General features: G+C 40.5%; 1 protein-coding gene across 1 annotated transcript in view; it reads right to left on the minus strand.

Annotated features, from left to right (window-relative positions):
- The window catches only part of LOC137634361 (transient receptor potential cation channel subfamily M member 4-like), a 112,834-nt gene that overhangs the window by 76,092 nt on the left and 8,783 nt on the right, over positions 1-27,959 (minus strand). The window contains exons 8-14 of the mRNA XM_068366758.1: positions 26,624-26,817; positions 14,516-14,617; positions 14,142-14,168; positions 13,909-14,021; positions 13,256-13,375; positions 7,165-7,371; positions 6,104-6,200 (exon numbers count right to left, since the gene is read on the minus strand). Of these exons, the coding sequence (XP_068222859.1) occupies positions 6,104-6,200; positions 7,165-7,371; positions 13,256-13,375; positions 13,909-14,021; positions 14,142-14,168; positions 14,516-14,617; positions 26,624-26,817 (860 nt within the window). The remainder of the gene's footprint in view (positions 1-6,103; positions 6,201-7,164; positions 7,372-13,255; positions 13,376-13,908; positions 14,022-14,141; positions 14,169-14,515; positions 14,618-26,623; positions 26,818-27,959) is intronic.

Genomic DNA, 27,959 nt, shown 5'->3' on the forward strand with positions numbered 1-27,959 from the left:
GAAGAGAGACCAGCCTCAGCTTCAGTTCCATTACCAGAGGGAACCAGTTGCTCTTTGGCCACTTGGGAGCCCCTAGAGTTGCCATTCCCCGAAAGGATCTCAGCCTGTTGAGGACCTTCATTAGGAGATTGGTCGGAGGGAACAGGTAAATCTGGTTCCATCTGTTCCCTCCGCTAGAGGGTCCTCGTATGGGGCTACATATCGAGGTAGTTTCTTGTTGTCGCTTGTCGCGAAGAGGTCGATCTGCAGTTCCGGGACTTGATGCAAGATGAATGAATGAATGAATGATTTAAAGTTTTCAGGCATGCTGACATCTATGCAAGATGAAGGAGAATGAGTCTGCGTCTAGGGACCATTCTGACTCTATCGGCCTGAGCCTGGATAGAGCGTTCACTGTCACATTGCGGAACCCTTGAAGGTGAACTGCTGACAAATGCCATCTCTTCTTTTCCGCCAGGCGGAAGATGGCCAATATCACTCGGTTGATCTGGGGAGATCTCGAGCCTTGACAGTTCAGACATCTCATTATCAGCCTGATGTGCGCTGATCTGCAAGGGGAGAGTTTCTTCAACGTCAAAAGGACTGCCATGGCCTCCAAAATGTTGATGTGAAAGGTCTTGAATAGAGAAGACCAGGTCCCTTGGACTTTCCGTTGATGAGAGTGACCTCCACATTCTTCCGTCGAGGCATCCGTGTGGATGGTCACCGATGGGTGAGGTGGTTGCAAGGGCACAGTCCTCTTTAGGTTCTTGGCCTTCGACCATGGCTTGAGAAGTGATCGTAGTAAGGTCGGTATCGGTCTTCTTTGATCTCTTCGAGCGTTTTGATGCGTATCTTCTCCAGACTCCTGAGGCATCTTTTAGTTGTGCTTTTAGCATTGGGTCTGTCACTGCTGCAAACTGGAGAGAGCCCAGTACTCTTTCCTGTTGGCATCTTGAGATCCTGTCGGATTTCAGTAGTCTTTTGACAGATCCTGCAATCTCTCTCCTCTTCCCTGTGGGAATGGAGAGACGGTGTGACTTCAAATTCCAATGGATTCCCAGCCATTGAAACTCTTGAGCTGGAGAAAGTCGAGACTTCTTAATGTTGATGTTGAATCCCAGATGTTCCAGGAATTGGATCACTTTCTTGGATGCTTGCAGACAAGCAGTCTTGGATGCTGCCCACACCAGCCAATCGTCCAGGTACGCTGCTACCTGAACGTCTCCTAGGCGTACTTGTTGAACTACTGCGCCTGCAAGTTTCGTGAAAATCCTTGTGGCTAGGTTTAGTCCGAAGGGCATGGCTCTAAAGACGTACTTCTTCTGTAGCCTGAATCCTAGGTAGGAGGAGAGGGGGCGGTTGACTGGAATATGCCAATAAGCATCTGCCAGGTCTATCGAGACTGTGTACGCCCCTTTTGGTAACAGGGTCCTGATGTGTTGAAGGGTTAACATCCTGAACATGTTGTTCTCGATGAACTTGTTGAGTGGCGACAAGTCCAGAATGACTCTGAGTTTGTCTGAGTCCTTCTTCGGAACACAAAACAGCCTTCCCTGGAATTTGATGGACTTTGCCCTCCTTATTACCCATTTGCTCAATAGTTCTAGGGTATATTCTTCCAGTAAGGGGGTGGAGTGTTGGAAGAATTGAGGAAATGATAGTGGAGCCTCGCTCGAGCTCCATCCAAGTCCGTTCTTGATTAGGCTGTGGGCCCAAGGATCGAAGGTCCAATGGTCCTGAAATTGTTGGAGCCTCCCTCCTACCTGAAGCATCTCATTGCTTCTGTTTTCTGGAGGATTTACCTCCCTGACCGCATCCTCCCTTACCCCCCTGACCCCGTCTAGAGCCTCTACCTTTGGGATGAAAGGTAGAGGTCTGTCTCTCAAACGTAGGGTTAAATGCTGGTGACTGGGCAACCAGCTGGGGAGGTACCATCTGGTAAGTGGTTTGCGGTTGAGCAACCACTTGGGGCACCACGGTCATGGTAACTGTGGGATGCTGTTGTTTGGCAGGCCAAGAGGGTAATCTGGGTCTCTTAGTCTTCTTCTTAGGCCGGGGACCCTCATCTGGAGAAGACTTCCTTTTAGATGACATGCCCCACTTCTGGAGAAGGTTTCTATTCTCCGTAGCGGCTTTGTCAACTACCTCCTTGACCACTTCATTTGAGAAGAGGTCTTTACCCCAGATATTGGAAGCTATCAGTTTCCTAGGTTCGTGTTTTACAGCTGCTGAAGCAAACACGAACTCTCTACATGCCCTTCTGGCTTTAATAAAGCCGTACAGGTCCTTTACCAAGGTAGCCATGTGCATCTTGGCCATGACCATGTTTATATCTGAGGTACTCTTTAGGCCTGCGGTCATCTCCAAACAATTTCTTTTGTTTCTTGCTCCCTACGCAAGAGAAAGTCTGACAGCTTTGGGAGATTCTCATTGAACTGACGTCCAGCGATATCTGCCTCCAACTTCCCAACCGAGAATGTAAGGTGGACTTCCTTCCAATCCTTATCCTCCATGGGCAGGGTTAACGACAAAGGTCTACACTCATCCAGTGTAGTACAAGGTTTGCCTGCCTCTATTGCCTTGACAACGGCTTTAAGAGTCTTCGATGTAAAGGGGAAGGCTATTGAAGCTAGACCAAGGAAGGTAGGATGTTTCTTGCTGAGGGCAGACACCTTAGAATTAGTGTAGCCCACCTGCTTTAGGCTGCTTGACAAAAGAGCCTGTGCCTTTTCATGGTCGAATACTATGACCTCCTTGGGTTCCGTCTCTTCCTTCAACGCTGGTTCCAGCTTCAGACGAATGAAGCAGTCTGGGTAAGCATTGAAGCTTGGCCAGAACTGAACGTCATCAATAGGGACTGCTCCCAACTTCTCCGAAATAAAGAGTTTGCCGTTGGTGATCGGCATGTACTCCGCATATCTCCAGGGATTAGTTTTGGAGCAGGTTGGGAGGTCTTGAACTCTGAGTCTCCTGTGAGACCCACGGGAGGCGGAGAGTCGAGCGATTTCTCTTTCAAGTTTCGCTTCCCTTTCTTCGGCTTGTTTGCGAATGCTCTCCATCAGCACCGTAAGATTGGCCAGCGCCTGTCTCATGTCATCTGATGGAGGGGCGGAAGATGTTGAGGGTAACGGCTCCCGAGCCGGCACCGACGGAAGGGATTCCAAATCAACTTCATCATCTTCTTCAGGAGTCAATGTAGACTCCTCCTCGTGACCTTCCTTGAGAAGATCCTTCTCAGTGTCCGAGGACACTTCAGACATCCTCTCCTCTTGATGGATGTCCATGCCTTGTAATGCGTCACTGCCTTCCATTTTGACGGCAATCTGGACGCATGATATCTCGGGTCGTGTCTGGGGTATGACAGCTTTAGTACCCGCTTTAGGGAACAGCAAGTTGCACATCCTTTCGTTAGGAAGGTACAGAACCGTCGAGTTCTTCTGGAACCCACGTACCCATCTACGCAGCTTTCTTCGTGCTGCATCCCTTAACTCCGCTGACTTGGGGTCGTCAAAATCTTCGGTAACCAAGGCCTGGCATATATTGCAGCCTTGGGGGTCCCCGTACCGTAGGGCTTCTTTAGTGGTGGTGAAGGGGGCATGAGCCCTGCACCCTTTGGGGCCGCAGAAGTCCTTACTCTTGACGCTGCAGATGACAACTTCGCACTTCAATAGGTCCTCCTGTAAAGAGAGGAAATTTAAATGAGTATGCGGTAGTTTATCTCACCTGATAAACAAATATGTAAAATATTACTATTAATATTTTAACCATTATAGCTTAGGATAGTCAAGCTAGAAAGGAACTAGGAAAGACACATATTTGTGTTTCCTGTCCAGCCAATTGCTGTGACCTCCCCCAAAATTAAAGCCATAGAGTCTTCCTATTCAGGAAACCCGAGGGAAGGGTTCTAACCCCTAAGGGTAGATAAGTGTATCTTAACACTGACCCTTCTTAAGGTCTTTAATATTGTGGGGTAAATTGTTAACTGATTAGCTATCAGTGTATTGAAAGGAATCTTTTCTTTCGATATATGACTGGTCTCAACAATAGACTGTGCAAGGATACACAGGGTATGTTGAAAAATAACTACTGTATAAATATACTATTGTTTTCTGTCTGCAGTATGATCTATACTGCAAATATACTGGCTACTGTATAATCATATACTGTAGTTCAGCCAGCATGTTGCCAGCTACGCTAGCACCTGGTGGCACAATCCAGCCGGCGAGATACCTGGTGACACCGGCCCAGTGTACCCGGCGGCACTAGCTGACAGAGAGAGAGAAAGTATGGAGTGAAGGGCTACCTTATTAAATGTTTGTTAACAATAAATAAGGGTGTAAGTACTTAATCTTACTGCCTTCCTCCCGAATGAGGGTTCAAATGGAAGGGGAGAATGTATCATTCAGGCTTCCATCCAACCACAAAAACCGTTGCCGGTCACTGCCGGCTCCGGGGATGTGGATGGCAGTCCAAGAGAGGACTGAAGAACACTCGACAGAAAAGGGGTCTCCCACCGGCAACCGTCACAGCCGGCACAACCTTTCCCGGACCCTTGCGTCCATAAGGGGAAGACTGAGTGACTATACAGCTGCTTATGTAGGAGGCCGGCCGACACCACAACCTACCCGGCAAGCGGTGAGATTGTGGGACGACGGCCACAGGGTTGCGACGGGTAGGCCATCGCTAAAGGACAGAGAGGGGCAGGGAAAGGGTCCTGTATTAAGTGTGGAAGAAGGCGGCAAGGTTGCCGCCACTACCACACAAGGGAGAAACTCTGTTTCAGTATTGGCGCCATCCTAAGCCGCGGAAGAATATCTATTCTTCAGCCTAGGGTCTGCCGAAAACAGGACTAGTCTTCTAGACCGCAGGGGAGAAGGTGGCGGCATCATACAACCACTTCAAGTGCGGCCTAGGGAGGCATAGCCTCTTATGCCGGCAGCTGAAAGCCGACAGGGGAGTGACTACTCACCCTGTTGCTCGGCCGCAGGCAGACAGACTGAATACTCTGAGGTTCTGTCGAAAAACCAAAGCCGGCTATCTGCCGGCAAGGGTAAGAGACAGAAAACACTAGCCTAGGCAAGCCGGAATGTGTACTCTATGGCAGGACCAAGATAGGGTTGTCGCCTATGACGGCACTCAGAGGGAAGGAGGGATTACACTTAAAATTCCACAGGAGACGAGTATCAAATTATATAATCATTCTAGGAGATATCTATCTCCGCATGAATTGATAAAACGATACACGAGGGTAAACTGGGAACATGTATGAAAGTATACTAAAGCGCATAGGCTAGGTAGCCTAGCGCAAGGCGAGATTTCGGTTACCTAAATCACCGAAACTCTAACGTATACGATCGATATAAGGAAGAGGAAATATATGCAAAATTATGTATATCTTTACAAGTATAATTGTGCCTAAATAGCTTCATAATTCATTAACGCTATTACAACTAGGAATGTCGTTCTATATCATGTATGAAAGTAAACTGAAGCGCGTAGGCTAGGTAGCCTAGCACGGGGAGAGGTTCGGTTACCTAAACTGCCGAAACTCTAATTAATATGATTGACATAATACATAACTTCCTAGTATAATCTTAATTAAATAGCTTCATAATTATTCATGCTATTACAACCGGGAGTGTCGTTCAGCCAACTAAATAACACATGCGTCATGAACGACAGCCCTGTGGCACCTCCGGTGATCGGCTAAGCTCCGAACACTTAAAATTATTCTAATTTCTCTGTGAAGCAGGAGCTAAAAATTATACACTGTTAAAAATAAATACTCAACTTTGCAGAGACAGAAGAAGTTGGAGATTGCATGATGAGAAATTTTAAGGATATTCGCGTCAGAGTTAGAAATCTGGAGACCTAAAGGTTAATTCTCTGGGAATATCACTGTAGCCAAATATCCCTTAGAAAGCTACCAATAGGAACCTTCCATCAGGACGACATGGCTTAAGCCCAAAAAAGATTCCTACTAGCGGATTGGCTGGACAAAATAATTTTAACCAATCAGCTAATAGGAAAGTTTACCGAGCTAAAAGGGCTGACCTGTGAGTCAGTGCAAATATGCCTCATTAAAAAAAGATTGAGTATATTGTTTTGTTTGCATAACTACCTTTTGTTTTCCATGATTATCACCAAATTCTAGCATAGTGGAGTTGACTCTTGCTCTCAATTGTGCACGATGTCCTTTTCTCATGATATACTGGCCTCTAAAATAGAATAAACTTTATGTTACATATTTTACTAGCAGAAATATTCTCTATTAGACATGATAAGCTTTGATGAATTTTAAAATGTTCAGTATCTACCAAATTTAAACATAAGACTATGGTTCATAGACTATGAATGATATTGAAAAAAATAAAGCCAAACGCTAATTACTTAATTTCCATTAAGCATATCCAAGTCGATAAGAACACAGTTTCTGGTATGATAATAAAAATTGTGACTTGAATCGTGTATAGTACATGTATAGTCTTCGGTTTTGGATCAGAATTCGTTTTTAGTAAACACTTAAAATTTATTCTTCAGCAAATATAGTCAATTTACACAAAAATTTCCGTTTAACCCATTATTGCTGTTATTCATTTCTCGGTGAAATTATTATCTTTGTTGAGTTATTATTTGATTAACTTTCCCGATTTTTTTTACATAAAATATTTAGAATCTCCCTAACGAGGCAAGTATATTTTTTTTAGGCTTTACCTTCCATATTACTAGCTCTAGCCGTGACAGTTTTACTATGTTGATGAGAAACTTTTCGCTTTGATTTATAAATGATTTAATTATGATTTAATGATTGTTAATGCATGTTACGATATAGCTTACTCCATACATCGTGTTTCATACTATTCCATTCAAATGGACTACTAAAGCTTCAGATCTATAGCACTGTTGCAAAGACATAAGATATCACAATCACAATAATTTCGTATATATAATGCTCTTTTAGAAAAATTATAATTTTTTTCACATGATATATCAAAGGCAGTTTTTTAAAAAGAGACTTGGAAATTAAATATTTCAAAGTATTTCACACTTCATCTATGGACATTAAACAAATAATAAGTTAAACAATGAAATCCTTAAATCCTTGAAAATTATCAAAACTTCAATGTTCAAAAATTTTACAAATACTGTTTCTACTAATCCTGTTATACGAAAAAAACTTACCCAGGAGTCCGAATGGTCATAGAAACTGCATATGCCATGAGATCAGCTGCCCTTCCAGTACCAGCCACCACAACAACAGGAATATTTCTCCTGAGTGCCATTGCACATTTGGTGATGGAACTAATGCCGCCTTCAATCAGCAACAGCACCACAGGCACTCCAAACCCAACAGGTTCTGGAACTTGGATGGCCTCTTCAAGGCGAGTCCTGTTCAAACAACAATTTCACTAATCATTAAAATGAAATTAGAATTTTTATGTGTACTTGTGTGCTTATGATTTTTTATTTGTGTTATACAATGCAATATGTACTCGATGATATGAGTCTTTTGTGTACATGATAATGACTGATCATTAATTTTATTCTTTTTGAGTTATGTTATATGAGCACTTATGAGTGATGTGGTATTTTTCTAAGCCTTGTTCACCACTGTTGGCAGTGAGCAAGGCTTGCCCAGGATCATGAAGGCCTTATTTTGAACAGACTGATATTCATTGGCGTTTTGTTTTTATTGAAAGTTAACAGTATTATCTTTGTTTTAGAGTAAATTGATTACCACAGATTCGGGAGAGTCTGAAGTATGGTAGGGGGGATTTTGTCACTGATAGAAAGGTAATTTGAATATATTAAAGATAAAAATGCAGGGCACATGGTTTTTGACCTATGACCTCGTCTCCACGGGCTGGGCTGGGAAAGTCAGTCAGAATCGATTTCTCAAAGCGCCATGTAGAATGTAAATGTAGATAATTTTCACTCTACAGGTTAATGCATGAAGAAGTCTGATAAGAACTGGGGGATTCGATGAGAGGTAACCTAGATTACTGGTGATGTCACATGGTAAGGGCCACCACGTATCTGTGAGAGGAATCACCTTATCCCCTTACGGCCAGGGTGAGGAGTGTTGTGCGCAAACTGTAGTCGCGTGCCCTCTGGGCTCCCACTATGCTCAAAAGACACTATGATCATTTTCTACATTAACATTAATTTGCCAAATATCTGTAATGTACAGTAACTAATATGTGCTCCCTCCCTTTTGCTTGACTTGGTTAAAATTAATGTTATAATGTTCAGTTAATAAGTCAGAGTTGAGAATTGAAACTGATCTGTTATCGATTGAAGAACATGATTATTAGTGAAATCCTCTGCTCATTTGTGTCAAATCACTTAGACCAAAATAAATCTGGTAACGATGTAACAGTCGTCTATATACCCCTGCTTTCAATATTTTGTACTGCCAGGGACAGACGCCTGAATCTGGCAATCACCAGGGCCCATTATCTTAATATGGTGATAAATACCATGCTTTCTGGGAACCGTGGGCGTTTAGCAAAGTTCTTGATGGAAGATTTCCGGGTTCGATGTGAGAAGGTGGGCATAGGCCTCCGTGGGTGCATTGATGTTGAGTGCGAGGGTGGAGGAGGCAAGTTGCAGAGGTATCGATGAGTATGAGTCTGTGATAACTCAATAACGATGTACCACATTAACCAGGAGGAGGAAATGGGCAAGGAAATCCGCACTGAGTATTGTTAATGCTTGGCTATACAGCTGGTAATAGTAATCACTGCTCCAGGAGGTATATTTTAAGGGCGTCATCTGCTATTGGCGTATCCCCTTGTTTCCGAAGCAAAATCGGAGATTTCTGGGAAAGTGTCCTCGGGGATCATCGCTAGGACATAGTCTGCTTTGTTGCTTGAGCAAGTTAAGCCCTTGATGCAAAAGTGAACTTCAGTGGGCTGGAATTTGGTGAACGGTTCTCTACTGAGGAGGGGCGGCAATTTCATTTAATAGTGTGAGTCGAAGAGCCAGGGTCAGTGGGCGGGATCGTAAAAAGGGTAGGGTGCAGTGGTGGTAAGCTGGTCCCCTGACATTCACCATTTGTCACAAGGTAACTGTTAGGTACTAACAGAAAGGCGAGACGAGTGTAAGTGACTTTATTCAACAAGATAACGAGCTTATATATGGAGAGTTGAGAGCAACAATGGAACTAAAACTCAAACAATGGGGACCATACAATTTCCAGCTTCCATATGATAATGTGAGGGTTTCATAACGGTAGGTGGGTATCGCAGGAAAGATTATTGACAGGGGAGGACACTGCCGCAAGCAATTGCCTACTTATACGTTTTTTGGCCACTGACAACCATTCGCACATTTCTTCGCAGTAAGTGGCTGGAAAGGCCGTTGGTTGGGGCATAAGCGATGAGGAGTATATGTGGGTGGTTAGCAGCTTTGCAGCCGTTTCGGACCGTCATGGGGTAGGTGTCTTTGTCCTACCACATTCACCTCAGCTTCGGTTAATGTTAAATAGTTGTTCACTTCGTCAGGAGTGGAGGCATTGGTGGAAGGTTGTGAAGTGGCTGTCCATAAGGGCATGGACTTCGGTCATCAGGTCCTTCATGGACGAAATATCTACATTGGGGATGGTAGCACATACAGGTTTGGGCAGGCACCGTACCCAAAGGGCACAAATTATATTCACTTCATGAGGAGAGCCTTCTGCAGCAGGTTGCAGGCGAGGGATACTGGACATTTCCTTGAGGGTGAGTGAAGCCTTTTGGTCTCCCAATGGTTATTGAAATAGCTGAAAAAGTTTTTCTATGCGGGCTGCCGGTGATGGAGAGTACTGCACCATGAGGTATGATTTGATGTCTTTGTACATTAACGGGGTGTCCCATTGCTTGCACAGCCAATCGGAAATTTCTAGGAAAATAATCTGCTTTGGTGCTTGACCGAATCACGTCCTTGATGCGAAATTGGACTTCAGCTCGCTTGAACCATGTGAACAGCAAAAGTAGCTTTGGTGCCAACAAATTGTTGTTTTCAGGGCACTGCATCACTCCTGAAAAACTTCACCCCCCTCCATGAGAAGGTAGCAGCCGTTCAGAAGTTCCCCACACCCTCGACCATCAAAGCACTACAAAAATTCTTGGGCATGATCAACTATTATCACCATTCCTTGCCAGCCATCACTGCCATTCTTGCTCCCCTCTACCCCTCCCTCAAGGGCAAGCCAAAAGACTTCAAGTGGGGCCCCTTCAAGAAGCGGCCCTAGGCAACACAAAGAATGCCCTATCAACTGCTGTTACTCTCACTTTTACCGTGCCACATGCACCTTTCCTTCTCACCGCTGATGCCAGTGACATAGCTACTGGGGCAGTCTTCAAGCAGGTGGTCAATGGTTCAACCCACCCATTGGCCTACTTCAGTAGAAAACTGTCCCAGGCGGAATCCATCTACTCTACCTTTGACCGCGAATTGCTGGTGGTACACTTGGCTGTAGGTCACTTTCGCCACTTCTTGAAAGGTACGGTCTTCGTCATTCGCATGGACCACATGCCTCTAGTGCACGGCTTCACTCGTCAGTCCGATGCCGGGTACACCCATCAACTCCATCATCTCTCCGCCGTGGCTAAATACAATTGTACCCTTCAGTACGTCCCTGGGAAAATTAATCATATTACCGATGCCCTGCCAAGAAACATATTGGCTGCCATTCAACTGGGACTGGATTACAATGCCTGAGCAGAGGCCCAGAAAAAAGATCCAGAGTATCAAGCATGTAGGACATCATGTACATCCCTTCGTTGGGAGGACAGCCCTCTCAATGACTCCAACTCCTCACTCCTCTGTGACGTCAGTACTGGTAGACCTAGACTGTGGATACCTTCTCCCCTGAACCAACAGGTGTTTGATTTCATTCATGACCTTTCACATCCCTCACGTCATTCTACTATAGAGCTACTGAAGACAAAGTTCATTTGGCATGGCATTACTAAGGATGCTAAGCCTGTACTTCCTGCCAAACCGCAAAAGTACAACGCCACAAGGATTCAGGAGTAGGCACCTTTCCTCAAACTCAGCAGCACTTTGCACACATTCTCGATGTTGTAGGTCCCCTACCCACAACAAAAGGACATCGTTACCTGTTTACTGTCATCGACCGCTCCACTCGTTGGCCTAAAGCCATTCCCATGGATACTGCAATGTCCGCTTCGTGTACATCTGCCTTACTCTCAGCATGGATAGCAAGATTTAGTATCCCTGAGCATATTACTTCTGATAAGGGTACCACTTTTACCTCTCAATTGTGGACATCATCAGCAAATATTCTGAGTATCACCCTTCATCAGACAACCGCATATAACCCTGCAGCTAACGGTATGGTTGAACGTTTTCGCCATACCCTCAAAGCAGCTTTGATGTCTCGCTGCAATGACTCAAATTGGTTTACCCAGCTTCCCTAGGTCCTCCTGGGACTAAGGACAATTCCTATGGATGTACTGCAGGTCTCAGCAGCTGAAATGGTGTATGGCAACCTGTTGGTCATCCCTGCCGAATTTTTTCCGTCTGCAACGTCCTTTGACAATCTCCAGTGCCTACATCACGTTGTGAGAAAATTTACTCCATGCTGCCAGACTTACTAGCCACCTGCTAAGCAACACATTCCGACAGATCTGCACCCATCTACGCATGTTTTCCTGCTCAACAACACAGGCAAGCCACCGTTAACACCTTCTTACACAGGCCCTTTTCTCGTGATTTGTCATACGCCAAAAGCATTCATCCTCAAAATGCGTAGCAAAGAAGACTGGGTCTCCACTGATCTTCAGCCAGATGACCCGCCTAGAGTACGGCCCTCGAGAGCAGGGCACCCTATTTCCCATGTATGTCTGTTTTAGGGGGAGCCATGTACCGCACGTGTATCACACATGCTCGTACACTGTAACGGTATATCTGTTTTTGTATATTGTTGTTATCTCTCTCCCCTTGTACTAATAACTTGTTTGAACCTTGATTTTCCTGCATCATTGTGTTTGAATTTTTGTGCCGTACTGTGTGGTACATAATAAAAAATATCTTTGCAATCTTTATCAAAATAGAATAGCAAGCCGGTAAATTTATAACAAACAAAAACGCACCAAAGGCATTGGATATGGTATCTGCTCCTCTGATATGCATTATCAAATAGCATCTAAATATTGATTCGCTCATAACGAAATACCCATTACTTGGAACCTTTTCCCTTCAATAATAGATGAGATAGTACTACAGTTTATCTTTTTTTTAAATAATCAAATCTTTCTTTGTACTGTATCCTGGTATTTACAGATATATTTTGCACACGCAAGCATGCATTTACCATACAGTTTTAGTCTTTGTTTTTAGTATATCATATGGTATCAACAAATACATTGGATCCCTCTATGGTTCCGGCTCATTTTCCTTTGCTTATACATACACCTAAGAACACTAACATAACCGGAAAAAAAAAGTCTCACTCAAGGGGTTACCTACTACACTGTATTTATAAAGTATCTACTTTCCATTTGTTAACTGTAGAAGAGAGACTTTAGCTATGGTAAGCGGCTCTTCTAGAAGGACACTCCAGAATCTAAAACTGTTCTCTACTCTTGGGTAGTTCCATAGCCTCTGTACCATGACCTTCCACTGTCTTGGATTAGAGTTCTCTTGCTTGAGAGTACACCCAGGCACGTTATTATGTTTCCTTATTTCCTTTCCTCACTAGGGTATTTCCTTGTGGAGCTCTTGCGATTATAGTATCGTGATTTCCCAACTAGGGTTATAATTAGTTAGTAAGAATGATAATAATAGTAAACTGTATGATAACTGATAATTGATGCAAAAGGCATCTAATATCAGTACCCCGTAGGAAAAATACTTTAGCTTGAAAAAAACATTAACATTTTTATTTTAAGTTTAAGTAATAAAAAAATATTGACATGTATGGATTAGCTATTAGTAGTAAAACAATTACCATCAAATAAATATTTTGTAAAGGATATCTAATTGTTTTGAATGTATTTTAACAATCATTTGATATTTTCCAAATTAATACAACTAATTACTTTCACAATAATAAAGACAAAAGAATAATGCTTTTAAGTACAGTAACTGTTTTCAAACTTTTTAACATATAACAATGAACACAATGGATAGTTAAAAACAAAACAAAAAAACATGCAGACAACTAAAGTCTAAAATATTCAACTTATCGTTTTTCCTGCTAAGCAACTCGAAAAAAATATGGTAGATATATTTGACATTCACCAAAAATACTGTAAATACTAACCTGAAATCATCAGAGCCCCTAAACATATTTCTAGATCCATCATCAATAAGGAGGAAGTGCGTATGGTCTCCATTCAAGGACACGGGTTCATGGGGTCGAGACTTTTCTTGAACTTTATACCTGAAAAAAAGATAGTGCTGCTCACTGCCGAAGCTCTTTTAAGCCTTAAAGAACTCTTCATAATTCACAAACTATTTTAGAAGCAAAATTAAAATCTGAAACAAAATGCTTCTCAAATGGCATTAACTAAAGTTGTTAAAAAGGGTGTTTAAGATGAATTACTGCATCTAGGTCAAACAAGGTCATCAAAACTAATTCAAGTTTTATAGGAGTCAAAACTACATTATTAACAAACAACTGCTTCAACAGCAACAAATAGAATAACTAAGCAGTCTACAATAATATGTAACATCGAGATAAATAAAGTGCACTTCATAAAAAGATTTATATAAAAAAAAAAAAAAACATTCTTTCAGGTTAATTGAACAGCATAGTAAAGTCTTATAGTTCACTTCCTATCCGAGTTGAATTCTTAATCAACACTTGCATTACTGATTATGTTTCCTAGATAATGTTGTCGATACTCTGAAATATTCCTGATTTAGAACTAAAGGGTTCCAGTGAATCTTTCGATAAATCCTTGAAATACTCACTTCACTTGGGAGAATTCTCCAGGGTCTTCATTGATTAGCTTTTGTCTACCTTCTATGTATCCCCATGGGACTACACCAATGCACCTTATGCCTCTTACCAAGACATTTTTCTCCTGAGTAGAAAGTAAAACAGGAAATTGTTAGAACAAAACAAAAACCTACATGACCAGCACATTTTGGTAAGCCAAGAATTTTATATTGCAATAAATAGTAAAGTTAACACATTTACTTACCTCAGCAAAGAATGTTTTCCTTTTGACCTGGAATAATTATAGAAAAGAAAGTATTACATACCAAAGATTGTCAAAAGCAATCTTATTTGCATAAAAAACTATAAAAAGGTAATTTGTAAGACACTCCTTATATATGTACTAAGGAAGAGCTAATGTTTAAGTCTTTACATGATATATTTCAAACATATCAGAAAAAATAGTTGTGATACAAATTTCATCACTACTGTTAGTGCTAGAAAATAAGACTCGTATTTCCAAAACTGACTTTAGTAATAAAATGTCCGTTTGCACCGAATTTATCCAATACTCTAGTATGATATTACATTCTCTTTTGGATAAGAAGGGATAACTAAAACTTTTAAATTCTTGATTACCTTGACAATGTACTGCCCTTGGTTCACAACTTCCCCTATACTCTTCATCACTCCAATATTCACTCCACCGGTCACAATCCAAGCATTAGTTGACTTCACTGCCTGATGAGCGAGGGAATGAAAAAATATCATTGCATATTTCAAATTTTCACTATAATATAAAAACTTCAGGAACTATATTCTTATGTAAAACTTTTATATTACTCTGAAAGTTTTAATGTTTAAAAATTGTAAAGTTACCTAGTTTTGTTACAGGCACAATATTATTTTTGTTACAGAACTTGTCATCGTACAATAGACTTAAGACATGCTGTATTCTTTTTAATCTAGGAAACTAATTTATTGAACTCTGAACATACTGGATATGTCATTTAATTAAGAAAACCTAAAAGATAGATATGTACATTTTTAACACTTAACTATTTAAAGAAAAAAATTAAACTATAAAGCCTTGGTTAACTTTTCATTTGGCCTACTATAGCACTGTCTAAATAATCAATATGGCTACATAAGCTAGAAGCGCATATTTATGCTGGCCATTGAATTTAGAGTAATGATTACGATTCACATGAAATAAAATCCTAAATAAACTGATACCAGATATATCATAAATTGAAACTTAGATGGGAAAATAACTATGATGTCCAATGCAAGAGTACATTCGTATAATTATTCTAGCATGGGTATTTCAAGGTTATGTTTGAAGTGATTCGTTTTTATGGTGTGCCGGGGCCGCACCATACTCTCTCTCTCTCTCTCTCTCTCTCTCTCTCTCTCTCTCTCTCTCTCTCTCTCTCTCTCTCTCTCTCTCTCTCATTTATCAAGCCTTTTCCTGCGCAGTAAGATATGAACAAACAGGGTATTAGGTTCAAAATCATGCAACTAGGCAAGGAAGAAACGTGGAATCATACATAATTACTTAATTGCCTTAATTAAGGGTCAGCCAGGAAATGAGATAACAAGTTATTGGCGGATATACAGGAAACCTTGTAATAAAAACGGGACACAGTAGAAACAAATGGTGGAAATCAACATGGCTTGACTCAAAACTTGCACTTTGAGACACTTCATCGTGTGTAAATCTGTTGCCTTATTTACAGGTCCATGCATATTTTCACAACCCTGTATCCTCAGAACCCCGTCTTTTTAATTTACATTTGTCCCCACACATATACAAACCCTCGTCCTTTACTTAGGGGAAAGATAACTGTGCAAGCTGGAATACAGGATTTATGAGATTTGACAAGGTGTAAACATCTGATTGGTAGATGTTTGCGCAGTATCTGGGAGGCGACTGCTTGCTCACAGACAACTCACTTTGATTTCAGTCGTTGATGAGAATTGACGGTCTCTCCAGCTCCGTGGATATTGGCAGAAGACTTATTAATCATTACTTTTTTCTCTTTCTTCCAGCGTTTTTGTGTTCTGTGTGTTTGTCAAGGATGCCGATGGACATGCTGAAAGGCCCTGCAGTGCCTTCATGAGTGCTAGGGCAGTGGATCCTCATGGGCTTTGACCTCTTACAGAAAACACTCCTGCAGTGTGGGGACACCCTCTGCTAATGGTATGACAGGAAGTAAAAGTTGAATAGGAATTTTTCCCCCAACCTGGTCTGCCTCATTGTCAAAGAAAGCCAGATTTGCTTCTTCTACTCCCGGTACTCTTCATTCTGACCCTTTTCCTTTAGCGGAATAATCCTTGAATATTGGAATATTTGTCACAGGTTCCTTCTTTGCAATTACTGCAACAGTAACCTGGGGCAAGCCTCAGGGTATGGGATGCCTGCCATTTCCCTTGGAGAAATGGAAGGGCCTCCTCTTCAGAGTCACCCATTAACTCTTCAGGTAGGTGACACCTTACCATTGCTGTGTCCCTCCTTGGAGTTGACTGGTTCCCTTTCGGAGGAACATTTAAAGCAGGCCATTTCAGCTGAACACCAGCAGCTGTCTCTACCAGCTCAGCCCACGAAAACATTGGCCATTCTGCATCTGTGCCTATTTCTGCATCAGCCTCTCTTCCATCCTCAGAGGCTTTGGACGGAGATGTCTCTACCAGGAGGTCTTCTCGTCAGCAATGCCCTTTGTCTTCTCGTCATCAAAAGTCGGAGGATTCAAGATCCAAAAGTGAGTGCATAACTCTCGCCATCATCGAAGGGCTTCTCCTTTGGAGCGTAGCTCTTTGAAGTACGCTTACAGGATTGCTAGTCAATCTCTGTCAGATCCTTTCTCTCCTAAGGAGGATTGCAGACTAACTTAAAAAATCAGTCTCCTCCCTCTAGGCTTTCTATAGACATTTCTCGTGGACATGCCTCCACCTCACACACCTTGCAAAGGAGTGACTTCTCCAGAGTAGGATCGCCTCACTACTCAGACTCTCAACAGCCCTCAACTTCTGGAAGCGCCTCACCATGACATGGCTCACCTAGACGTGCCTCACCCAGACACACTCACCTAGATGTGCCACACCCAGACACACCCCAACCAGATGCGCCTCACCCAGACGCACCTCACCCAGACTCACCTCGGCCAGCCACACCTCAAGTATACTCACCTCACCTGAATAAATCTCAGTCAGATGCGCTAGCTCTAGATATGCCTCACTCAAACATGCTCATTCTTGACGCACTAGCTTTACGCGCTCTCTATACGAGCACACATCATCAAGATACAATTCTCCTAGGCCCTATTCCTCAACACGCAAAACCAGAAGATACAAGTCTCCAGCACGTAGCTCTCGTGAAGTCGCTGAATAGCAAGTTTATAGCTATGCTTGCTCTCCCTCTAGAAAACATTTCGCCTAGTAAGGCTTTTCCTAAGTAAGCTATTGTTGAATACGCATCTCATAATAAACACCCAATCTAAACACACTTCAACTGAACTCTCCTTGCATTCTCACTTCCCCAGTGTGCAACCCACACCTAGGCATGCTTCTTGTGAGCCACCTAAAAGTGTCTCCTTTGGTCATGCTTCTTCCAGACGACCTCTGGTGAGGAAGGTGACTCCTATGGCATCTCTTAGCTCGGCCCCAGTAGCAGTGAAGCCAGTTCCCCCCTAGAAGAATCGCGGATTCCTTGATTTGCAAATCATCCCAATTGATTTGCTCAACAGAAGATGCAAAAGGAATAGACCGCAATTCACTCCACCAAGAAGGAACACGAGATGGCTACTCACAGAGTCTCTTGATCTCCCAGGGAGACCATTCAGATAGGAGTGTTAAGGAAAGTAATGTAGGAATACCTGTAAGGACAAATGAAGGGTTTAAACAGGGAAACCAGGTTTGGAGAGATAGGAGTGCAAGTGCACAGCGGGGTAGGTCAGGTAATTATATCCATGAAGAGAAGTGCTATAAGTGTGGGAAAATAGGACTTGAAAATATTGAATGTAGATGGACATCAGGAGCATGTTTCGGGTGTGGTGAGATAGGGCACTGTATTAGCGAGTGTAAGAAAGAGAAAGTGGTTAAATGTTATCGGTGTGGTATTACTGGGCATAAAGTGAGTGGATGTAAGTGTAATCTAACAAATATGGTTAGCTAAAATAGTGTTAAGGATGAGCATTATACGAGGAAGTGCAAGGAACAGCGTGCTAAGTGTACTGAATGTGGTGTAGATGGGCATATAGCAAGGGTATGGAGGAAGAAAGGATTAAGTAGGCCGGGATGTTCGGGAAACTTATTATCAAGAGGGTTCAGTTTGATGGGAATACCATCAATGTTCGTGGAAATTAGATGAATAATTTGTTAAAAACTAATAATAATGAACCTAGTAGCCAGGGGGAAGTTAGGGCTTGAAATTAAGCAATTAGTGTTAGTTGAATGTAGTAAAAAGAGGAGTTCGAACAATTTTATTGAGGATAAAGTACAGGGAAAATTTGTAGGCATAAGTGGGAATCAGAATAGGCATGACAAGAGTGGAAATGTACAAGTGAGTATGGCAGATAAATGTATTAATACAGATGAAACGTGACTGAGTATGAATGATACTTATAGGATGTGTAATTTTTCGTTGGATGATGTAAAAGAAAGTATGATAAACGTGAGACTGAGAAATAGGAGAATGATAAGTAGCATGAATGATTCTTTTGTTAAAGTTGAAAATGATTTTGATGACATGGATGAATCGCTGACGGAAATAAGTGAGTTTTTAGGGCCAGATGATAATGAGGTAGATGGGCTAGCGCATAATATATCAGATGATAGGAGTATATTTGGGAGTTGTAATAGTACAATGAATAATAGTGATATGGAAAAAGTGAATGGGAGAGTATATGAAGGCCCAGTTACTCGAAGGAAAGGTCCTGTTTCTGACTGCGACTGGGTAGTGAAGAAAAGTAGGTAGGTGCTGTGTGAAGGATTTGGCAAAGTAAGGGGGGGGGGGGAATGTAGCAGACCAGTGTTTTATGTTTATGTTTTATTGGTTTTTCATGGTTTGCCAAATCCTTTCGAGAAATCCTTTCGAGAAAGACTTGGTATAATTTAGTTTTTTGTCGCTAGGTTAGGACAGTAATGAATGTCTTGGGTGAATGCTTTTTTGATTGACTGCAGCTAGAGGCAGTTCTGTGTTCCGAGTGCCAGTTAAGTTATATTTTTCTACCAGCTTTCGAAGTTTTAATTTATTTTCAACAGCCATAATTCCTCCTCTGGAAAGATAACTTTGATTGTGGACTTGATTGGTGCTGGCCAATATGTATTATAAAGGACAACATTAGACTGCTCTTGAGAACTGGATTATGATTGTTCACCCGGTCTATACTGTAAATACACACAAACACACACACACACACACACACACACATATATATATATATATATATATATATATATATATATATATATATATATATATATACACACATACATACATACATATATAAAATTTCTGTTTACTGCTGGTACTGTTACTGATGATGATGATGATGATGATGATGAGTATTGTTTGGCTCAGAAATTGACTGACTACTCTTCAAGAATTTTAAAATGAAACGCTGATTGTGTGTTCAGTAGAACTGACTGCAAGTCAGTATTGCCATTGTGTAATGTTGCTACAGAGTGGTGGTGACAGTACCTTTAAAGACAGATGGGCTTATGTGGACAATGTTTGTGTCCTCATATGCATATTTTGATTGTGGGGGGGGGGTTTAATTTTAAGTTTGGTTAAAAAGTGTTTTTTTATTTGGAGTGGGAGTGGTTTATTTGAATGTTGTTGCCATTATTGATTTCTTTAGTTTTAAGTATTATAGTAGTAAGTGTGGCTATTGCTTTTTTGAATCGTTATTTAGTTATAGAAAAATATAGTTATAATATTATAACCCTTCAACCTCATTCACGATGGAGACCACAGCTATGGTCAGACAAGTAATCAGGCCCATGGACTTCATGATCACAATTTTCCTGATGGATGCTTACTTTCAGATCCTGGTACGTCCTTCATCCAGGAAATTCCTCTGGGTGCTTGTTGCTGACAAAGTATACCAGATACAAGTAATTTGTTTTGGTTTTCAGTGGCTCCATAAGCTTTTACTTGAGTCTTCACACTTGTCTTCGCATGGACACATGCCAACAGCAAATGTCTTCTTTGCTATCTAGATGACTGGTTAGTAATAGCGAGCTAGGTGGAAAACCTCCTCCTTAACTTAGACAGACTTCTTTAATTTTGTCGTAATCTGGGGATTGCGGTGAGTCAAAAGTAGTCTATGTTAGTGCCCACACAGATACTTACCAACCTCGGGATGGACATTGACACGATCCTCGGAAGAATCTTCCCACATTAGGACAGAATGTCTCGCCTATGAGGCGTATATCTACCCTTCCTGGGACAGTCCCATCTACCTACACGTCAATGGCAGTGACTCCTGGGACATCTCACATTCTTCGAACATTTGGTGCCAATCAGTAGTTGAATAATTCAAACCTATTGTACTGAGTCCCACTCCAAGTTTGACCTATAGAATTCCTTCTCTTCACTGATCCATCCAGGGAAGGTTGGAGAGCACACTTCCTTCAGCACATTGTGTTACATCAGTGGTTATTACCACTTGATGGTGTTGCTGAGTGACAATACCACCACGGTGGTCTATATCAACAAACAAGGAGGTATCGTGTCGCTTCCTCTTGGTCAACTAACACGGACCTTCTACTTCTGCTGATAGAGACTCCAAGGAAATTGACAGCTCTTGAATCTGTTGTGTCAACCACATGCCAGGTTGTTCCACGAAGTAGTGGAATGCCTTTGATTTCACACATGAAGGTTATCCAGCATCTCCTCTCAGAAAAAGGCTTTTTGTGTGAAGTTGCATGCGAGATGTCTGGGTGCCTTCATCATTCCTCCACCTTCGTATATCAGGCAAAGTAGGCCATCTTCTGTGGTTGATGTTGTAGGAGGAGTGTCTCTCCTCTTGGAGCCTTTATTCCACTCACAGCCAACTTTTTACCTGATCTCAGCAAGGACAAACTCTGTTCCATTTCCACAGTAAAAGGCCATCACTCAGCCTTAAGCCAAGTCTTTGGATTAAGGGGGCCAGCCGGTTAATGACGTTTTTTAAGGACAGGAGTTTGACATTCATACCACTTAATAAGAGGACTTAGGACATCTTCAAACTACATATGATTTTTGCCCCTGATCTTTGGTTTTGCAACGCTAGGACGATTTATCCTGAAAATTAATGTTTTCCAAACTCCATCGCCTCCCTTGATAATTAATATTAAGACCTGGGATTACTACCCTATATAGACCTGATGAGTTTTTTTTTTTTTTTAAATCATTTCTTTTGCTGGATATGAATTTTTTCATTATGATGAAAAAATAAACTCTAAAACTCAAGGAAAAAAATAAGAAAAAAAATATGAAACAAAAATTGCAAAAAAGGGCAACATTTGATTGTTTTATGTCTTTCTAAGTTATATTCCAAATTTCAATGCTATATCTTTAAAACTAAGGCAGAAGATAGAATTTGAATGTCAATAAGTAGAGATTTGAGATGCTGGCGTACAAAGTTTTCCTTTGTATTTTTTCAAAGGCAATATTAACAAATCATGATTATTATGAATTTTATGTTCTTTTTCGGATATCAATAAACCAAAACAATGCTTTTTATCATAATCTAATAGTAAATGAAGATCACTTTGCTCAATATCTTGCTTCTTTTGGCTCCTGTCAGGCAAGTCAGCCGCTCCTCCTTCCCCACCTCTCTCTCTTTCTCCACCAGTAATTCTGCTAATTCCGCTGATATTACCCACTTCTGAACTTTTATTATAGCCAATTTTCTTCTGCCTTATGTTAGAAAGATGTTAAAATTGTCTGTTTCCTCTTTGGCATGATGAAATTCTTGCCGAAACCAAGAAAAAAACATACGTAAAAAAGAGTGAATGTCAGAGGTCAAACTCAAACGTGTACCAGCACTGATGGCTGAAGGGTGTAATACTTCGTCCTGTGACTCATGGAATCTATACAGATGCCATTGCTCACAATTTTTTTATATTAATATGTTATGATTATCAAAATTTACGATAATAGAAGAAATACTGCATTTTCTTGTAGGAATCAATGTTTTCACCTTATTGGGTTACTTTTATCAATTACCCTGTAACTATGAAAATAAGAAGAATTTTGACAAGATATTTTGTATACGCATTCTCCATTGCCATACGAAACTCAGTGAATTTTTTCATGATTTTGTGTTTTTCGTCATACATCCCTATATATTGGCATACCGGCTGGGCCCCTTAAAGGAAGTAGACCTTTCTTTTTTGGTAGAAATTTTGATGATAAAACAAAATTTTGAACATACTTGTCCTCCAGTCAAATTGAGACCTCCCTTATAAAATGTAGTGAAAGTTCTGCGCTCCTTGAAGAGAGCACCTTTTGAACCATTGGGACATGCCTTGGGTAGAGATGTTAGCCTATATGTAGTTTTCTTGCTGGAAAAGCATGTTGGTGAGCTCCACAGTCTCTCTTGCCACGTCACTCATTCAAGAGCTTGGAGGCAGTCTCATTCACCTTCATCCTTGAGTTTGTTGTTAAAATCCACCCCCAAAAAAACTGTCTATTCCGGATCCCAAGTTTCTATCTTTTCAGGTTGCTAGCATTCGAGAGGTAACCGATGATCCTGATCAGTTGTTTTTGTGTCATATAAGAACGTTGAGGGGCCATCTCAAACAAACTCAAGCAATCAGAGCAAACCTGCAACACCTGTTCATTAGTACGGGTAAGATAAAGAAGAAAGTTACAAAGAAAATTTTTTCTTGGTTACAGGATGTCCTTGACTGTACCATTTCCCCTCCCTCAAGTCTGAAGCCAGAGCACATTAGATCTTAAGTATTAGTATTTCACTGGCATTTAAAATGAATCTCTTTTTAACACAGGTTCTTCATGCAAAGATATGGAAACGTCAAACAACTTTTACTGCCCATTACCTGCAGAATGCGACTCACAGGTACGTAGACACTTTCTCTTTAGGGCCTGTTGTAGCAGTACAACAGATGGTATAGCTACCTTGTTTCCTCTCAGAGCACCATTAGCTCCAGATTGAGGGTAAAGGTTACAAGTAAGTCTGAGAGGAAAGTAAGGAGTGACTGGCCTCTTTTTATCCTTTCAATTTCCATTCTCTCGGAGTACAACATCAAGTGCCTGGCCGGCTGGAACTGTGTCTCGCTGCAGGTAAGCCCAACTCAGCACAGTGCTGTTCTATGCCATTTGCAGAGGACATAAACAAATCCAGAATGAACTTTTAACCAATTCTTACAACACAAGAGATTTAAGCTAAAAAAACAACCCTTGATACCAAGGCAGTGTACATTTGAGTGTTTGCTGAACCTCTGGTGCACGAGGGGCCAACACCCTTAACTTTTCAGCATTTCCAATACAAGAGTTTTGAGTTTCTGGGATAAGCTTTCAACCAGTTGAAACTGAGACTTCCTCTCATCTAAGGATGAGTCTCCTATATAAGGGATGAGGGTTTGCATATATGTGGGAACAAAAGACAAATTTGGAAGTAATATGTATTTTTTCCCTAACTATACAAACCTAAGTCCCTTACTCAAACTTGCTCATCAGCACCGACCCCCAAGTAAGTCACAGGTGCAATCGAAGTGGTTATCTGTGAGCAAGCAGGGAGACGGTTGCCTTCTAGCTACTGGACTGGCAAATACCAGCCAGTTATTTACACCTCGTTAAATCCTTTAACTGCCGTATTCCAGCCTGCACTGTTATCACTCTCCGATATAAAGGAGTAAGGTTTGTGTAGTTAGAGAAAAATACAAATTCCCTCCAAAATTTTCCTTTTATTACTAATTTATCACTAATTTAGATTTTTACTCTTTTATTTTTTAATTTAATATAAAAATATCAGATTTTGTAAGCAATTATCACTTCTTCTTTGATCTTTTGAGTTTCATGTTGTACCAAGCTTCCCTTCATTCCAGTGTATAATCTATGTTTCATATTCATTATCTCCTTTTTTGGATTAATATTCTAAACTTTTTGTATTGAGTCTATGCAATTGTCTTTATGCGCTAACTAGTTAATGATCTGTTAGCTATCTAGCAGAGGCGAGTATGTTTCCATTCATGCAATTTTTCCTTGCTTGTTGGTTGTACTGTTTTTAACTGTTTGGCTTTATATATTTTATATTGGGTATATTCACAGAAGCTGACCACAGCCATTGTAGAGTCCTGATGATTAATAACCTACGTTTGTAATTTCTTTATGGTTCTGTGAACTTACAAGTGCTATTGTGAAGAGCTGGAAATATCAGATACAGTTTGCTCCTGATTTTGTAGTCACGCAACTAATTGTCAGGATTGTATGACTATTCCCATTGTTATGCCTGACTTTTCTTTGGCCTCAAATTATGACATTCTTTTGATCTACCTAGTGCCTCTAAAGAGATAAGAACCGTTTAGATGGGAAAAGTCCAGGATTTTTCTTTCGTAAGTCTAGCAAGCTACCTGTAGTAAGTTATAAGAATACAATTTTTTTTTTCACTGGATAAGGCAGGTTATTTCTATAACAAAGTCATATCAGGTAGCATATTAAATAGGTGATAGTGAGAGGTTAGGGATCTTTCCACATAAGTTCTTTTCAGACATAATATTACCATATATTTTCTAATTTGAGCGCGGCACAAGCTTACCACTGCTAAAGAGAGTCAGAAATGTTATGCACAAATGGATGGGTTCTACTTCTTTATTTCTTCATTATACTTTCATAAATGGAATGCACAAGGGATGCTCATATTTACTTATCTTGTAAATGGTCTTTTGTGTTCTTACTTGGTGGAATTTCCCACTCCACTAGGCAACCCTTTGAGCTAACTGAGCCTTGGTTTATGAATTAAACAATTTTGAAGTGATCTGCAGGGTATTACAGGCCCTTGCAAACTTGCATGGGCATTCTAAACTTAGGCCTTTAGCCTAAATTATGATCAGTTTAACCGTGATTTCTGGGATAGTGATAAATAAATTGACTTTTTGTAGTCAAAAACTTTTTTTTTTCCATACGGACATATCTATTATAACAGTTCCTACCACGCAACCTCTCATATCCAGACCATAAAAACAAAGAAGAGAAAAAAAACTATTTTGTGTTATAAAAGCTAATTACACGCAACTTCATTTTTTAGATAACTAATATACATTTTCGAAGTGTAACATTCTTATTTACAAGAAGCGTTTATGGAAAGCACCTGGATACGATGGAATAACTGCCGAGATGGTATTGGCTGAAAATGAAGTGACCCTCAGAATACTTACATGATTATTTTGTAGAATGTGGCATGAAGAGCCAAAACCTGATGAATGAGAGGTAGGAGTGTTGGTGTAAATGCCAAAAAAAGGAAACCCAACTGATTGCAATAACTACACTTACGTCAATTATGAAAATATATAGTATGCTTATTCTAAAGAGATTGGAGAGAAAGATTGATGAAAATCTGAGAGATGAACAAGCAGGATTGAATAAAGGTAGAAGTTGCACTGACCTAAGTTTTATTTTGAAACGTACAGCATTGCATAGAATATAGAAATCCACTTTTGATGGCATTTGTGGGCTATGGAAAAGCCTTTGACAGTATGCAGCAGCCAATTTTGTGGAGAGTCCTACGTTATTATGGAATTCCTCTTGAATATGTGAATTTAATTAAGTCTGTTCATAAGCATAGTAAGTGCAAATTTAATGTTAATGGAGTCCTATCGAATGAATTTCGGTGAACAACAGATTACTCCCAGGGAATGTGTTGTCACCTATGTTGTTATGCATAGAACAGTCGGAGATGGTGGCGAAGGATTGGACTGTATTGATGATAGGAAAGTAGCAGACATAGAATATGCTGATGATGCTGTCCTTATTAGCAGAACACCACAGGATTTGCAATGCTTGCTTACCTGAATACATAAAATATCACACGAGGTTGGGCTAAAGATAAATAGAGGAAAGATAGAGATGATGAGAACAGAATATGCAATGGAAGATGAAATATCATTGGAAGGAGGAAGGATTTATGAGGTAGAATCATTTAAATACTTAGGAACCATGATCTCCAATACAGGTTCTTTAGAATTAGAGTTTAGTGAAAGATTGAAAAAAGCAAATCAGTAAGTGGCTAGGTTGAGTAAAATTTGAAAATCAAACCACCTGAAATGACATAAAAATCAAACTATACATCAGTTTAGTGAGAACGGTGTTACTATATGGACATGAGTCATGGTATGACAGTGAAACAATATCCAACAGATTTTGTAGATTTGAGAAAAAAGCCCTCAGAAGGATATTAGGGTTAAATGGCAGGACGGGATTAAAAACTATGAGAGATTACTCGAGTGCCAAATGTGGATGAGATCATGAGGGGTAGAAGGAGAAAGTTTGGGCATGCTCGTCGCACTCCCCAAGAGAGATTAGTTCACCAAACGTTCAGCTGGGCTCCACAAGGCATTAGAGAAGCTGGAAGACCCAGGCCTACATGGCTGAGGAGAATGAAGCGTGAAGGAGATGATGAATGGATAAGTATTGATTTAAAAGCTCAAGATAGAGACGACTGGTGATATCTAACCGAGGCCCTTTGCGTTAATAGGCGTAGAAGATGATGATGATGATGATGATTTATGGCGTTTATTTACCTTGATTAAACCGGTGTTAAAAATCTCCTTCTTCTTTCCATCAAGTTTGAAATTCTTAGCCCCACCTGTGACAGATATCACAAGTTGTGGTCGATTTGGTTCCAACAGTCGCCAATAGTCAGAAAGAAGAGTCAGGACGCTTTCCATACAAGTATCATCAGCTAAACGAACATACTTTGCTGGTTTGTTAGAACCTATGGGAAGTACAACAAAATAATTAGCAGAAACTAACTTCACAAGGTTTTAATATAACACTGAAATTAATTATATTTCATAACATACTAATTATATGTTGGAGTTTGTCAATAATGGACCTGGCTTATTGTTATTAGCTAATCTACCAAAAGTTGAAATAATTGAATATTACATGGATAGCTAGCCAAGCGCCAATGTGACAGTATTCAAGGATACTTTGAAAGAACTCTTGAACTGTAAATAGTGAAACTGAGTCGAGAGTGGATTATTAATAAAAAATACTAACCCCTCTGTATAACTTAATCACTACGTGAGAAGGAAGACAAGGTCCTCTAATATGATTCATATAAAAAAAAGGGTTCTATACCCTGTGCGATGAATGATAGTGGGGTTGTATATTTTTAAAAAAACATGTCAGGACAAAAAACAACTTTAAGTAAATTAGCTACTTAAGGAGATGTGATGGAAGTCTAGCTATTTGATGCGGTTGTACCTTTTGCCATTTATTAGTCCCTTTCTTTATATTAGAAACCTTTCATTACAAAATTAGCATTTTATCTTTCCAAACCATTATCCAATTCATGTCCATTAAATAGTTTTTGTGTGATTTATCTATGTCATATGTTAATAGAGTAATGATAGACTAAAGAAACTATATGAGAAATATACTGGCTGTTATGTTTCATGAACTTCCGTTAATTTCAGTATACTTACATTAATATTCTTCATCTACCAAATATTCAAGGATCTTCATAAATATAACATGCTTTCCTTTTATTTCTATAAGGTTACTCATGAATGGCAGAGGCACGGAGCAGTGATAATACCCTAGTAAGACAATGCCCTATATACATAAAATCAGCGCCAAAGATCCCTCTCTACCAAGGTAGGATCATGGAGGGCCAGACAATGCCTGCTGATGACTCAGCATGTAAAGCTATAGGCTCTCCTAAACCCAGCCCCATCCCTAGCTCACAAGGATGGATGCTACAAGAAACTACTGAGCTTCAGCGGGTCTCGAACTCCAGTTATTATTATTATTATTATTATTATTATTATTATTATTATTATTATTATTATTATTATTATTTCCTAAGCTACAACCCTAGTTGGAAATTCAGAATGCTATAAGCCCAAGGGC

The sequence above is a fragment of the Palaemon carinicauda genome, chromosome 44 (genome assembly GCF_036898095.1).
Source record: "Palaemon carinicauda isolate YSFRI2023 chromosome 44, ASM3689809v2, whole genome shotgun sequence".
Lineage (NCBI taxonomy): Eukaryota > Metazoa > Arthropoda > Malacostraca > Decapoda > Palaemonidae > Palaemon > Palaemon carinicauda.